At 66.5% G+C, this 11,964-nt stretch overlaps 2 protein-coding genes across 2 annotated transcripts; one reads left to right on the forward strand and one right to left on the reverse strand.

The window, feature by feature from the left end:
- Positions 1-6,081: 6,081 nt before the first annotated feature.
- Positions 6,082-9,306, reverse strand: EMIHUDRAFT_452696 (hypothetical protein; the record flags this gene model as incomplete). Its single annotated transcript, XM_005762878.1, has 10 exons — positions 6,082-6,434; positions 6,587-6,717; positions 6,865-6,892; positions 6,955-7,022; positions 7,095-7,212; positions 7,399-7,498; positions 7,737-7,830; positions 7,944-8,130; positions 8,372-8,411; positions 8,636-9,306. 10 exons carry the CDS (start codon positions 9,304-9,306, stop codon positions 6,201-6,203), a joined length of 1,671 nt encoding a protein of 556 aa, XP_005762935.1. The 3' UTR covers positions 6,082-6,200.
- Positions 9,307-9,744: 438 nt separating this feature from the next.
- EMIHUDRAFT_52144 (hypothetical protein) lies at positions 9,745-11,226 on the forward strand (the record flags this gene model as incomplete). The annotated part of the gene is made up of 1 exon (XM_005762879.1): positions 9,745-11,226. A coding segment is annotated over one exon (1,482 nt), but the record flags the coding sequence as incomplete, so codon positions are not given.
- Positions 11,227-11,964: the final 738 nt, after the last annotated feature.

Raw genomic sequence — 11,964 nt, forward strand, 5'->3', positions numbered from 1 at the left:
CTCGCGGAGAGCGGGCGGCTCGCCCGCGCGCTTGACAGGGAGAGCGCAGACGCCCCGCACCTCCGAAAGCTCCGCCTCACCCTGGAGCCCAAAGCGGAGCCGCACACGCTGCGGCTCAAAATGCCGTGCGACTGCGGGAGCTGCATCGTCAAGGCGCAGATGAAGGCGGGCGCCTCCTGCCTGGTGCTGGTCTGGAACGAGGAGAAGCAGAAGTGCTCGCTCCGCCTCAAAGAGCTCGCGGACGCCGCGCCAAGCGAGGGGCCGCCTGCGCCCGCCGCCGGCGTTGCGGCTGCAGAGGCGGACACTCAAGCGGCGGCAAGCACTGCCACTGCCGAGGCGGTGGGCGGCGAGGGCGGCGCGGTCGGCGCGGGCGGCGTGGGCGGCGCGGGCAGCGAGGGCGGCGACGGCGGCGGCGACGGCGGCGACGGCGGCGAGGGCGAGGGCGGCGACGAGGAGGCCGGCGGTGGCGGAGATGGCAGCGGTGGCAGTGGCGAGGCCGCGCTGCCAGGAAGCAGCGCAGCGTGTCCGATGGAGTTGGACAGCGACGGCGAGCCCGAGCCGCTGGAACCGGCAGCCGCGACCGAGGCGGCGGCCGCTGCGGTGGAGAGCGTGCAGAGCGCGCCCCTGCTGGCGCCCGCGGTGGCGGCAGCAGAGGCAGAAGAGCCGGCGCCGCTGGAGGAGGGAGCGGCGGCGGCGGCGGCGGCAGCGGCGCCAGTGGCGGAGGAGGCGGAGGGCTTGCGTCTGCATTTGTCCAGCAGCAACAGCACGGGCTACAAGGGCGTGCACAAGGACTCGCGAAACGGCCGCGTCAGCTTCTACGTGCAGCACAGGGTGGACAGAAGGCAGGTCTCGATCGGCATCTTTGACACGGCGGTGGAGGCGGCGGTGGCCTTCGCGCGGTCGGTCGGCGAGTACCAGCCTCCGGCTCATCCCCCCCCGACAGTGGCGGCAGAGGCGGAGGGGCTGCGGCTGCACCTCTCGAGCAGCAGCAGCACCGGCTACAAGAGCGTGGGCAAGCTGCCCTCTGGCCGCTACCGGGCGGAGCACTATGTGCGCGGAAGGTCAGTCCACGTCGGCTCCTTCGACACCGCGGTGGAGGCGGCGGTGGCGTACGCGCGGGCGGTCGGCGAGTCGCCGGAAGCGGGCTCGGCGGTGGCGGCAGCAGCAGGGCAGGCGTCGGCGGCACCGCTGGGTGAGGCGGCGGAAGGCGCAGCCGCTGCCGAGCCGTCGGTGGAGGAGGAGGCGGTCGCGGCGCCGGCGGCAGGGGCAGAAGAGCCGACGGCGCTGGAGGAGGGAGCGGCGGCGGCGGCAGCGGCGCCACCCGTGGCGGTCGCGGAGGGTTTGCGTCTGCATTTGTCCAGCTGCAGCACGGGCTACAAGGGCGTGTCCAGTGGCTACAAGGACAACGGCCGCTTCCACGCGCAGCACAGTGTGGGCGGAAGGAAGGTCACAATAGGCCGCTTCGATACGGCGGTGGAGGCGGCGGTGGCCTATGCGCGGGCGGCCGGCGAGTACCAGCCTCCTCCTCCTCCGACGGTGGCGACGGAGGCGGAGGGGCTGCGGTTGCACCTCTCTAGCAGCGGCGGCACCGGCTACAAGGGGGTGACTACGCATTACAGTGGCCGCTTCATGGCGCAGCACAATGTGCGCGGAAGAAAGGTCCACGTCGGCGGCCTTTTCGGCACAGCGGTGGAGGCGGCGGTGGCGTACGCGCGGGCGGTCGGGGAGGCGCCAGAAGCAGGCTCGGCGGTGGCGGCAGCAGCAGGGCAGGCGTCGGTGGCACCGCTACCGTTGGGTGAGGCGGCAGAAGGCGCAGCCGCTGCCGAGCCGTCGGTGGAGGAGGCGGTCGTCGCGGCGGCGGCGGCAGGGGCAGAGGAGCCGGCGCCGCTAGATGAAGGAGCGGCGGCAGCGGAGGCGCCAGTGGCGGTCGCGGAGGGTTTGCGTCTGCATTTGTCCAGCAGCAACAGCAACGGCTACAAGGGCGTGCACAAGGATGCCTCTGGCCGCTTCTACGCGCAGCACAGGGTGGACGGAAGCCTGGTCTCGATCGGCCACTTTGGCACGGCGGTGGAGGCTGCGGTGGTATATGCGCGAGCGGTCGGCGAGTACCAGCCTCCGGCTCATCCTCCTCCGACGGTGGCGACGGAGGCGGAGGGGCTGCGGTTGCACCTCTCTAGCAGCAACGTGACCGGCTACAACAACGTGTGCAAGCACCCAACCGGCCGCTTCCAGGCGCAGCGCAAGGTGGACGGAAGGCGGGTCTCGCTCGGCCTCTTCGGCACGGTGGTGGAGGCGGCGGTGGCGTACGCGCGCGCGGTCGGGGAGGCACCGGAGCGCGGCTCCTCTTCCGCCGCCGCCGCTGCCAGCGGCAGCGGCGCCCGGCCCCGCCCAGCAAAGCGCCTGCTCGAGCCGACCGACGCGCCGCTGCCGAAGCGGCGCTCAAGCCGCGCCGCCGCTGCCGCCCCCTCGGCAGCCTCCTCCTCCTCCACCCCTCCCGCCGCTTCCTCCTCTTCCGCCACCTCCTCCACCGCCCCCACCGCCCCCACCGCCGCCACTGCACTGGCCGCGCCCGCCACCGCCGCCCGCACCGCCGCCGCCGCCTCAACCTCCACCGCCGCCGCCTCCACCTCCACCGCCGCCGCCTCCACCTCCACCGCCGCCCCTGCCGGCCCCTCCCCGCTCTCGAGCCGCCTGTTCACGACCACGCCGGACGGGCGCACCGTGCTGAGGGAGACGCCCCCTCCGCCCACGGGCGGCATGGCGGCCGTCGCCGCGGCGCTGGCGCAGGTCAACCTGCAGGCCTACGCCGCCGCCTTTGACGCCGAGGGCTACGACGACATCTCGTTCTTGCGCGGACTGGACGCCGCCGAGCGGGCGGACGTAGCCAAGGAGACGGGGATGAAGCCCGGGCACGCGGGCAGGTTTGTCAAGTTCGGCTTCGCGCCGCCATGAGCGAGCCCGCCGCTAGGGGCTCAGGGATCAGGAGGGTCGGGTCCCGGCAGGGGCTCTGTCCCAGTACGTTTTGAGTGCTTAGTGAGTGTGCACTGGGACGCAGAGCAAGCATGCGGCGATGGGAAGGCCTCTAGTCTCCGTCCGGCACATCAGATGTAGATCTACGGGGTCAATATTTTCTTTAACATTTGACGAGAAGCAGTACTGGGGACCGTGCGACGGTCGCCCCCAGCGCCCTCTGGGGGGGCGCGGGGGCCCCCGGAGGCACCGTGCGCCGCGCAGCAGTGCGGAAACGGGGCTCCGGCTCTATTACGTATTAGTCTCTAAGTATTACTCTAGCACCGACTTCCCGAATGAGTACAACTGTACGGTCCGGGCAAGTGTGGCAGCTCCTGCGCTAGTATCGGCACCCTCCATCATAGCACTACTGATCCCCTGATCATTAGAGCTGCCAGGGATAGCGTCAGGAGCCGGTAGGAGTCAAAACCCCTCATATTTGAGACCACATCGTGTCCCATATACTCGCACAACGAGCCCACAGTGGTTGTCAGTGGCGCACAGTGCTCCCAAGTGAAGTGGCAAGTGCGGGACTTTTGTTAAGCGCGTGTAACATTTGAGCGCGACCATTTCGCATTTGCTGAAGCTCGCTGCTGGGCATCCCGACGCGCCAGACAGCGATCGCTCGTCCCAGGCATGTTGCACGAGTATATGGGACACGATGTCTCAAATATGAGAGGTTTTGACTCCTACCGGCTCCTGACGCTATCCCTGGCAGCTCTAATGACCAGGATCGGTAGTGTTGTGATAGAGGGTGCCCATACTAGCGCAGGAGCTGCCACACTCGCCCGGACCGTCCCCTTCTGGGGCCGGTTCCGCAGCCCGCGAGAGCCGACAGCGGGGCCGTGCCGCGGGTTATGATGTAACTTATTCCGGGGCCGGTGTGCGGGGAGCGAACCTTAACGACCGCCCAGAAGCTTTCTGAGCGAACCAATCGGGCCGGGATCATCAGCATATGTCCCCTCCACAACATCGTGGGCGTTTGAGCGGTATTTGAGGAGTACCGCCACTCTGAAGTTCGGCCGGGTGGTCTGCAGACCCCCCCCCCCGGAGCAGCAGAGGCTCCGTGGGGTCGCAAAGTCGACGCTGGGAGTCGCACTCGTCAAGCCATCGCAGCACCACGCGGTCCGCACGTACCGCCCACATCCCCTCCACCGCTGAGAAGGCGCAGATCGACCGCCGGGCCGCGTAGTTGTCGTTAAGGAGCGGTTTTTGGAGCCGTACGAAAGGTCCCAGACGGGCGAACATGCGGTTTTTCGACGACCACACGCGATGTGGTATCTGGTTTTTGCTAAAAACGGGCCGCCTAGGGCAGCATCACTAGTACAACACGCAACCACACTGAGAGCTCCACACTAGCCGGTATAGGCGAGCCCCGGCGGCCTCACCGTCGCCGCTCGCGGCGGAGCCGACGGCGGAGCCACGGGCGGGTGCGACCTTTTGGGGGGACATGAGCTCGCCAGGACGTCACCGATGGCTCGGCGCGCCTCTTCCCGCCTGCGCGGGGCGGCCTACCTACAGGAGCGAGGGGGAGGAAGACGGAACTGAGCACTAGGTTCGTGACCCCGTCGCCGGCAACGGCTGGGAGAGGGGCGGCAAGCGACGGGCGGGTCCGCGACCTTTTGAGCGGCCGTGAGCCGGCAGGGAGGCCGGCGATGGCTCGGCCAGCTCCTTCCCGGCGGGTTCTCGTCGGGCCGTGCCTGGTCGGCGGGGCGGGTGAGGTGAGCGGGCCCGGGAGTCGCATCTGCGCGTCCCCGGCAGTGGTAGTGTGGGGGTAGATGGGAAGTGCGGAGATGGGAGGCAACGCGCCTGTTTGATGGCCGCACGAGGCAAAGTTGGGCGCTCCGAGCGCCCTCTCGGCGAGAACGAATGGGCTGTGCATCGGTCAGAGCGTCATTGAGAGGGAGGTGGTCGTACGCTCACTTTGTCGGCCGCGCGCGAGGTGAATACTGGGTGTGAGGCGCGCAGGAGGCGAGGTTGGGCGCGCCGGCGGTCGAGCCACCGAAGAATTCGACGTGGCGCAGCTCCGCGCCGGCGGGGACGACCGAGTACATGATGTCGGCGGCGGTCACGCGACGAGGGAGAGCCGCAGGAGCCCTCTGTGGAGCAGGCGCGCGAAAGCAGCGATGAGTGGAGCCGCGATCAGCCACCTGTGGGCGGTCACCGGGGTGACGGTCAAGCGCTGCCAGGGTTGGATCCGGTGCGTCTCGTATCACTGGTGGGCTGGGTGTGCAGCAGCGGCGCTCAAAAAGAGGGAAAAAACTCGACAACTGTTTGGAGTGTCTACATTCTCGAGGCACCGTTCTCGGCCCGGCCGGAAAGCTGGCTGGTGGTCGCGCGCGGCGCGTCAGCGCCACTCCGACTGGCCGGGCACCTCGGCTGGGTCCATCGGCAAGAGGCCCGCGCCGTCGGCCAGCCCCGCGAGCGCATGGGCGGCCGGCGCGAGCGGAGACGACGGGCCGAGATCGGCTGGTTTGGCACGAAAAACGAGAAGCGCGTAGGGGGGGGTCCGAATAAGTTACATCATAGGGTGCCTACTGCCGAGTGCCACAAACACTGCGCCGTCCCGCCATCGCCTACAGGCTGTCTTGTGTGATGGTTGGGATGTCCAAACGCCACCATCTTGGCTCTTGCGACCTCAAACCCGCGAGCTGTATGGGTGGTCCTGACGTCGACAGACGCCCGATGACCACGGTGAAGCTGAGCCGTAACGAGTCGACAAGTCTCGTCTGAGCCCGTGGCGGTCGCCGGCTGAGTCGCTGTGCACGGGCCGGTACCTCAGGCGTCACCTCCGCAGCCTCAGGTCTCACACTTTATCACCTCCTACGGGACGCCTTCGGTGGCACGCTCGGCGGCGAGTTTGTGGCAGCTCCATCTCGAGTACGGCGTCGAGCCTACTCACTCCAGTTGGATACACGCACTCAGGGTCCCACTGAGTGCACAGAACGCGCGAGCGGTGCGTCCTCGCAGCCCGCGCTGGCTGCGGAGCTGCCACAAACTCGAGACGCGCTTTTTGGGACACATTTTCGACGCGCTTTTGTCCCATATTTACTCGTGCAACAACCCCCCTTTATTGGGACGCGTCCAACAAAATTGAATCTGCCAAGTGATCCTGCAGGTGCTCTCGCGCGGGAAAATAATTGTACGTGGCTTCGTCAGTGGGTGCGCTGCATGCTCCGCGCCACACGCGCTCACTCGGCCGCCGCCCCCTTCTCCTCCGCTTTCTCCACGGAGCAGGGCGGCGCCGCTGTCATGCAGGGCGCGGGTTGCGCGGCCGGCACAAACTCCTTGGCGGAGGGGTTGGGCCGGAAGTCCTTCGCGAAGTCCCGGTCCTTGGCGGCGCAGGACCCGTTCCCCGCTGCGCCGTCCGCGCCGCCCGCCTTTGCCTTTGGCTGGCGCGGCGGCTTCTTCCACTCGGCGAGCGCCTAGGCAAGGTAAGGTAAACTTCTCCACTCACATGAGCCGGTGGGGCAAGGGGGGGCGACCCTCGCGTCTCCACGTCTAACGACAGGAGCCCCACGGCATTCAAAGTGCAAGGCCCGGTGCGCGTGGGTGAGCGGTGTGTGATTGCGGGGACCATCAAGAAGTATGCGGGGCAGCGAGCGGCCTTGTCGAGGCGGCGCAGGAAGAGGTCGACGTCGCCGTCCGCGATGCCGATGGCGCACGCGACAGAAAAGTACGCGCACGGGTAGCCCGAGTAGTGCGCGCCTGGGGGGAGGGCGGGGGGGGGGGAGACATGGACATGGACATGTCCTGGACGCGTCCACGGACCTGAGATCGGCCGAGATTGTGCCCCGAGATTGGCCGAAGTGCGCCCGAGATTGTCAGAGACTGAAGTAGTGCGCGCCGTAAGACTCGAAGGGGATGCCACCGACCGTCTTGCCTATGGGGCGGTTCCGGCAAGGTTCCGAGAAGGTGCCGAGAAGGTTCCGAGATGCCGCCGACCGTCTTGCCGGCGGCAGAGGGCGTGACGACGCGCAGCCCCGACACGAGCCGCACGAAGAGGGAGGCGCCTGACAAAGGGCCAGAACCCGAGATTGCACGAGATTGCACGAGATTGCACGAGATTGCACGAGGCGCCTGACAAAGGGACAGAGCCGCGGGTGGGGCGACGAGAGCAAGCAGGTGATCCGCGCCGCACGAAGCGCGATCGACGCCGAGCGAGCCGGCGGGCTTGGACCCCTCCGGCGGCGTGAGCGTCACCTAGGGCGGTTCCGAGAAGGCTCCGAGAAGGCTCCGAGAAGGTTCCGAGAAGGCTTCGAGATGCCGCTGCTTGGCGTGCAATCTCGTGCAATCTCGTGCACTCTCGTGCAATCTCGTGCACTCTCGTGCAATCTCGTGCAATCTCGTGCAATCTCGTGCAATCTCGTGCAATCTCGTGCGCGTCACCGACATCGAGATGCCGTTGTTTGGCGTGTGCAGCACCCTCTCGCCGTGCTTGGCCGCCACCGCCTCGAGCTTGCGCCGAAAGTCCGGGAAGGAGGCGCGCCTGAGGAGGGGTGTGATGGGAGGGTGGGATGTTTGATGGGAGGGCGGGAGGGAGGGTGTGATGGGAGGGTGGGAGGGAGGGTGCGATGGGAGGGTGGGATGGGAGGGTGCGATGGGAGGGTGTGATGGGAGGGTGTGATGGGAGGGTGGGATGGGAGGGTGCGATGGGAGGGTGTGATGTTTGATGGGAGGGTGGGATGGGAGGGCGTGATGGGAGGGTGGGATGGGAGGGGTGTGACGCCCGCCGCCGCTCGAGGAGGCGCAGCCATCCGTCGGCGCCGAGGTGGAGCAGCGTGCAAAAGAGGTCGAGGACGGGCGAGATCGAGGCGCGGCCTAGAAAAAAGAAAAAACACGACGTCGACGGCCGAAAAAAAAAGGTCGAGGAGGGGCGAGATCGAGGCGCGGCCTAGAAAAAAGAAAAAACACGACGTGGACGGCCGGAAAACAAGGGTCGAGGAGGGGCGAGATCGAGGCGCGGCCGGCATACGTCGACCGCACCTTGGCCAGCAGCTCCGGCCCGTGCCGGCCGTCGGCGGTGGCGACGATCGCGCCGCCGACTGGGACAAGGAAGTTCTTGTCGGTCGACTGGATGAAGCAGTCGAGGCGGCCGTGGCGGGAGGCGCTGGCGATGGCCTGGAAAAGAGAAAAGAAACCGGCTGGCCCAACAAGAAACACCTGCCCGCGTTGAGGCGCTGGCGGTGGCCTTCATGCAGCGGTCGCACTGCACGCCGTACGCATTGTTGCAGAGGTGGGGCACGCCTAGTACCACACCTCCAGAGTATCGAACCCTGCGTGGGTTCAGTCCCGTGGGTGGTGCGGTATCGCGACTGCTGCAGAGGTGGGGCGCGCCTTGCTCGGCGCAGAGGCGCGCGACGTCGAGAAGTTTGTCGACACCGCGCGGGGCAAAGCACGATCTACATGGACAATGGACATGGGGAGATATGGGGAGATATGGGGAGATATGGGGAGATATGGGGAGTTGTCGATGAGGCGTCGCTCTACATGGGGAGATATGGGGAGATATGGGGAGATATGGGGTGATATGGGGAGATATGGGGAGATATGGGGAGATGTGCGGAGATATGGGGAGAGATCGATGAGGCGTCGCTCTACACGGGGAGATATGGGGAGATATGACGTTGTCGTGAGCACGCAGAGCACGTCGTCTGCGCCGATCTCCGACAGCTTCGCGGCGAGCGCGTCGAGGTCTGTCCGCAGCTCGTCGCCGTCGAGCAGGTTCTCGATCGGCACCGGCGTCAGGCCCGCCGCGCTCACCGCCTTGAGGCACGACTTTTGGTCGATGCGAGGCCAGAGCACATGCCGCGCGTTCGGCCGCAGCTGGCGCAGCGCGAGCAGCGTGAGCGTCACCGACATGCCCGTCGCGAGCGGCAGCGTGACGCACTCGGAGACGCCGGCGCCTCCCGCGCGACGAAGGGCGTCCGCCGCGAGCGCGTTCGTCAGCGCGTAGATTAGCGACGAGCCCGCCGCCTTTGGCTGCGCCTCGGCAATGTCGCCCGACCGGCCGATGCCGTGCGCGAGCCCAAAGTGGCGCGCGGCGACGAGCGGGCAGATGACGCGCCCCTCGCGCTCGCCGACGCCGGCGTTGCCAACGAAGGTGTTGGAGTCGAGCGCCGCCAGCTCGGCCAGCGCCAGCTTGAGAGTCGGCTCGTCCCAGCCGTGCTCGGGAAGGCGGCGCTGCGCGAGGAGCGTCTTGAGAAGCGACTCGCGCGCCTGCCGCGCCTGCCGCGCCTGCTTGATGTAGTTGGCAGGCACGAGGCCCTGGGCCAGGTCGAAGATCTGGTCGTTCATCGGCGGTGAACGCGTCAGGACAGCGACGCTGCGTCGCTGAGCTAGGCAGTCCGGGTCGATTTCTTTCCACAGCCTCTTCTTTCCCGCGACCGCAGAGCGTGCCTTTTGGGCGAGTTGACGAAATTTCTTTTGTTTAGCCGCCCGAAATCTGGCCACTCGTTGCGGGCGGTGCTCTGGACAGACATGCATGTGGTGCTCCGCGCGGCGCGAGGCGCGTCATCTCGACTCGCGGCCGTTGCCACGCCACGAGCGCCGATCCCAGCAGGCCTCCGCTTCGCACAGCCGTCCCTACCGCCACCGCCGAGGCTGCTCAGCACCCAACCGCGCAGCCAGAGAGGCGAGAGAGGCTTACTGTTTGCCGATCTCAAGCGGTGCCGCCGCCGAGAGGATGTGGCGCGGCTGGAGGCGAGGCTGCAGCCGCTGAGGACCACAAAGGAGTGGACTCAGCTCATCTCGGCTCACGCCAGGGTCGGAGACTGCCGCCGCGCGTTTGGCCTCCTCGACGAGATGCGGCAGGCCGGATGTGAGCCAGACGTCTTCAGCTACAGCATTCTCATCAACCTGTGCGCAAGGTCGAAGGACTGGAAAACGGCGGTGTCGCTGCTTCGCGAGATGCCAGGCGCGGGAGTGCCGCCGAACGAGGTCAGCTACAGCGCAGCCATCTCTGCGTGTGCGAAGGCTGGCCGGTGGCAGAAGGCGGTGTCGCTGCTGCGCGAGATGCCAGGCGCGGGTGTGCAACCAGACGTCTACAGCTACAATGCGGCCATCTCAGCCTGCGAGAAGGCTGGCCGGTGCGATGAGGCGCTCTCGCTATTTGACGAGATGCCTGCTGCAGGAGTGCAGCCAGACGTCATCAGCTACAACGCAACCATCTCTGCGTGCGAGAAGGCTGGCCAATGGGAGAAGGCGCTGTCGCTGCTGCGCGAGATGCCTGGTGCAGGCTTGTCACCAGACGTGATCAGCTACAGTGCGGCCATCTCTGCGTGCGAGAAGGCTAGCCGGTGCAATGAGGCGCTGTCGCTGTTCGACGAGATGCTTGCTGCGGGCGTGAGGCCAAATGTGATCAGCTTCAACGCAACCATCTCTGCATGCGAGAAGGCTGGCCGGTGCGATGAGGCGCTCTCGCTATTTGACGAGATGCCTGCTGCAGGAGTGCAGCCAGACGTCATCAGCTACAACGCAACCATCTCTGCGTGCGAGAAGGGAGGCCAATGGGAGAAGGCGCTGTCGCTGCTGCGCGAGATGCCTGGTGCAGGCTTGTCACCAGACGTGATCAGCTACAGTGCGGCCATCTCTGCGTGCGAGAAGGCTAGCCGGTGCAATGAGGCGCTCTCGCTGTTCGACGAGATGCTTGCTGCGGGCGTGAGGCCAAATGTGATCAGCTTCAACGCAACCATCTCTGCATGCGAGAAGGCTGGCCGGTGCGATGAGGCCCTGTTGCTGCTGCGCGAGATGCCTGATGCAGGCTTGTCACCAGACGTCATCAGCTACAGCGCGGCCATCTCTGCATGCGAGAAGGCTGGCCAATGGGAGAAGGCGCTGTCGCTGCTGCGCGAGATGCCTGCTGCGGGAGTGCCGCCGAACGAGTTCAGCTACAACGCAACCATCTCTGCGTGCGAGAAGGCTAGCCGGTGCAATGAGGCGCTGTCGCTGTTCGACGAGATGCTTGCTGCGGGTGTGAGGCCAAATGTGATCAGCTTCAGCGCAGCCATCTCTGCGTGCGAGAAGGCTGGCCGCTGTGACGATGCCCTGTCGCTGCTGCAAAAGATGCGAGAGGACGGCGTGCAACCAAACGTGATTAGCTACAGCGCAGCGATTCAGGCGTGCGCGGCAGCGCAACAGCCTGATGAGGCGCTGAGGCTCTTCAAGGAGGCGCTGAGGTCGGTCGAACCAGACCGTATCACCTTCAATGCGGTGCTGGACGCTGTCGCGTCGCCGCAGCCAGCCATTGCTCGCGAGCTGTGGCTACAGGGCTGTGAGCGTGGCCTCTATCCCGAGGTAGAGAAGTGGGAAGCCGGCGCCCCGAAGCTAGACCTGCACGATCACTCGGAGGGCGCGGGCGAGACGGCGCTGCGGTGGTGGCTGGAGGAGCGCGTGCCAGCCCTGCAGCCCAAGCCGGACCGGCTCATCGTTGTCACTGGCTGGGGCAAGTCGCGCCGCGCCACGCATGTCAGCGACCTGCGAGGGCGCGTGGAGGGCGCCATTGCGGCGATGGGCGCTCCCACGCTGCCGAGCGACAACCCGGGGAGGTTGGTCGTGGATATGCAGTCGTGGACCGAGAGGTAGTTCGCCGCTGCCGCCGCGCCAGTTATTTCTCTCATTTTATATCGCGCCTTGCGAGGGATCTGTTCCCATCACTTGGAGCACTTGCGAGTGCAGTCGGTAGCCTCACACACCCCCTTTTGTTGAGTTTAGAGTACCGTATACCCAGGGCCAGGGGCAGGGGCACCCTCGGCCGGGTGCCGGAGGTGCCGGGTTGGAGGGCTCAAAAACCGTGGCTGGCAGAGGAGAAGGATGGAGCGCCCGTGTGCATGATTAGGTTAAGGCTAGTGCCATTTCACTGTGGCACAGCTCGCGTTACAAAACCTTGATTTGACCATTTGCGCCATTTTGTCCCTCTCGGTGCCTTCCAGACGCAACTGAGTAGATGCCCCGTAC

The sequence above is a fragment of the Emiliania huxleyi genome (assembly GCF_000372725.1).
Source record: "Emiliania huxleyi CCMP1516 unplaced genomic scaffold EMIHUscaffold_66, whole genome shotgun sequence".
Classification (NCBI taxonomy): Eukaryota; Haptophyta; order Isochrysidales; family Noelaerhabdaceae; genus Emiliania; species Emiliania huxleyi.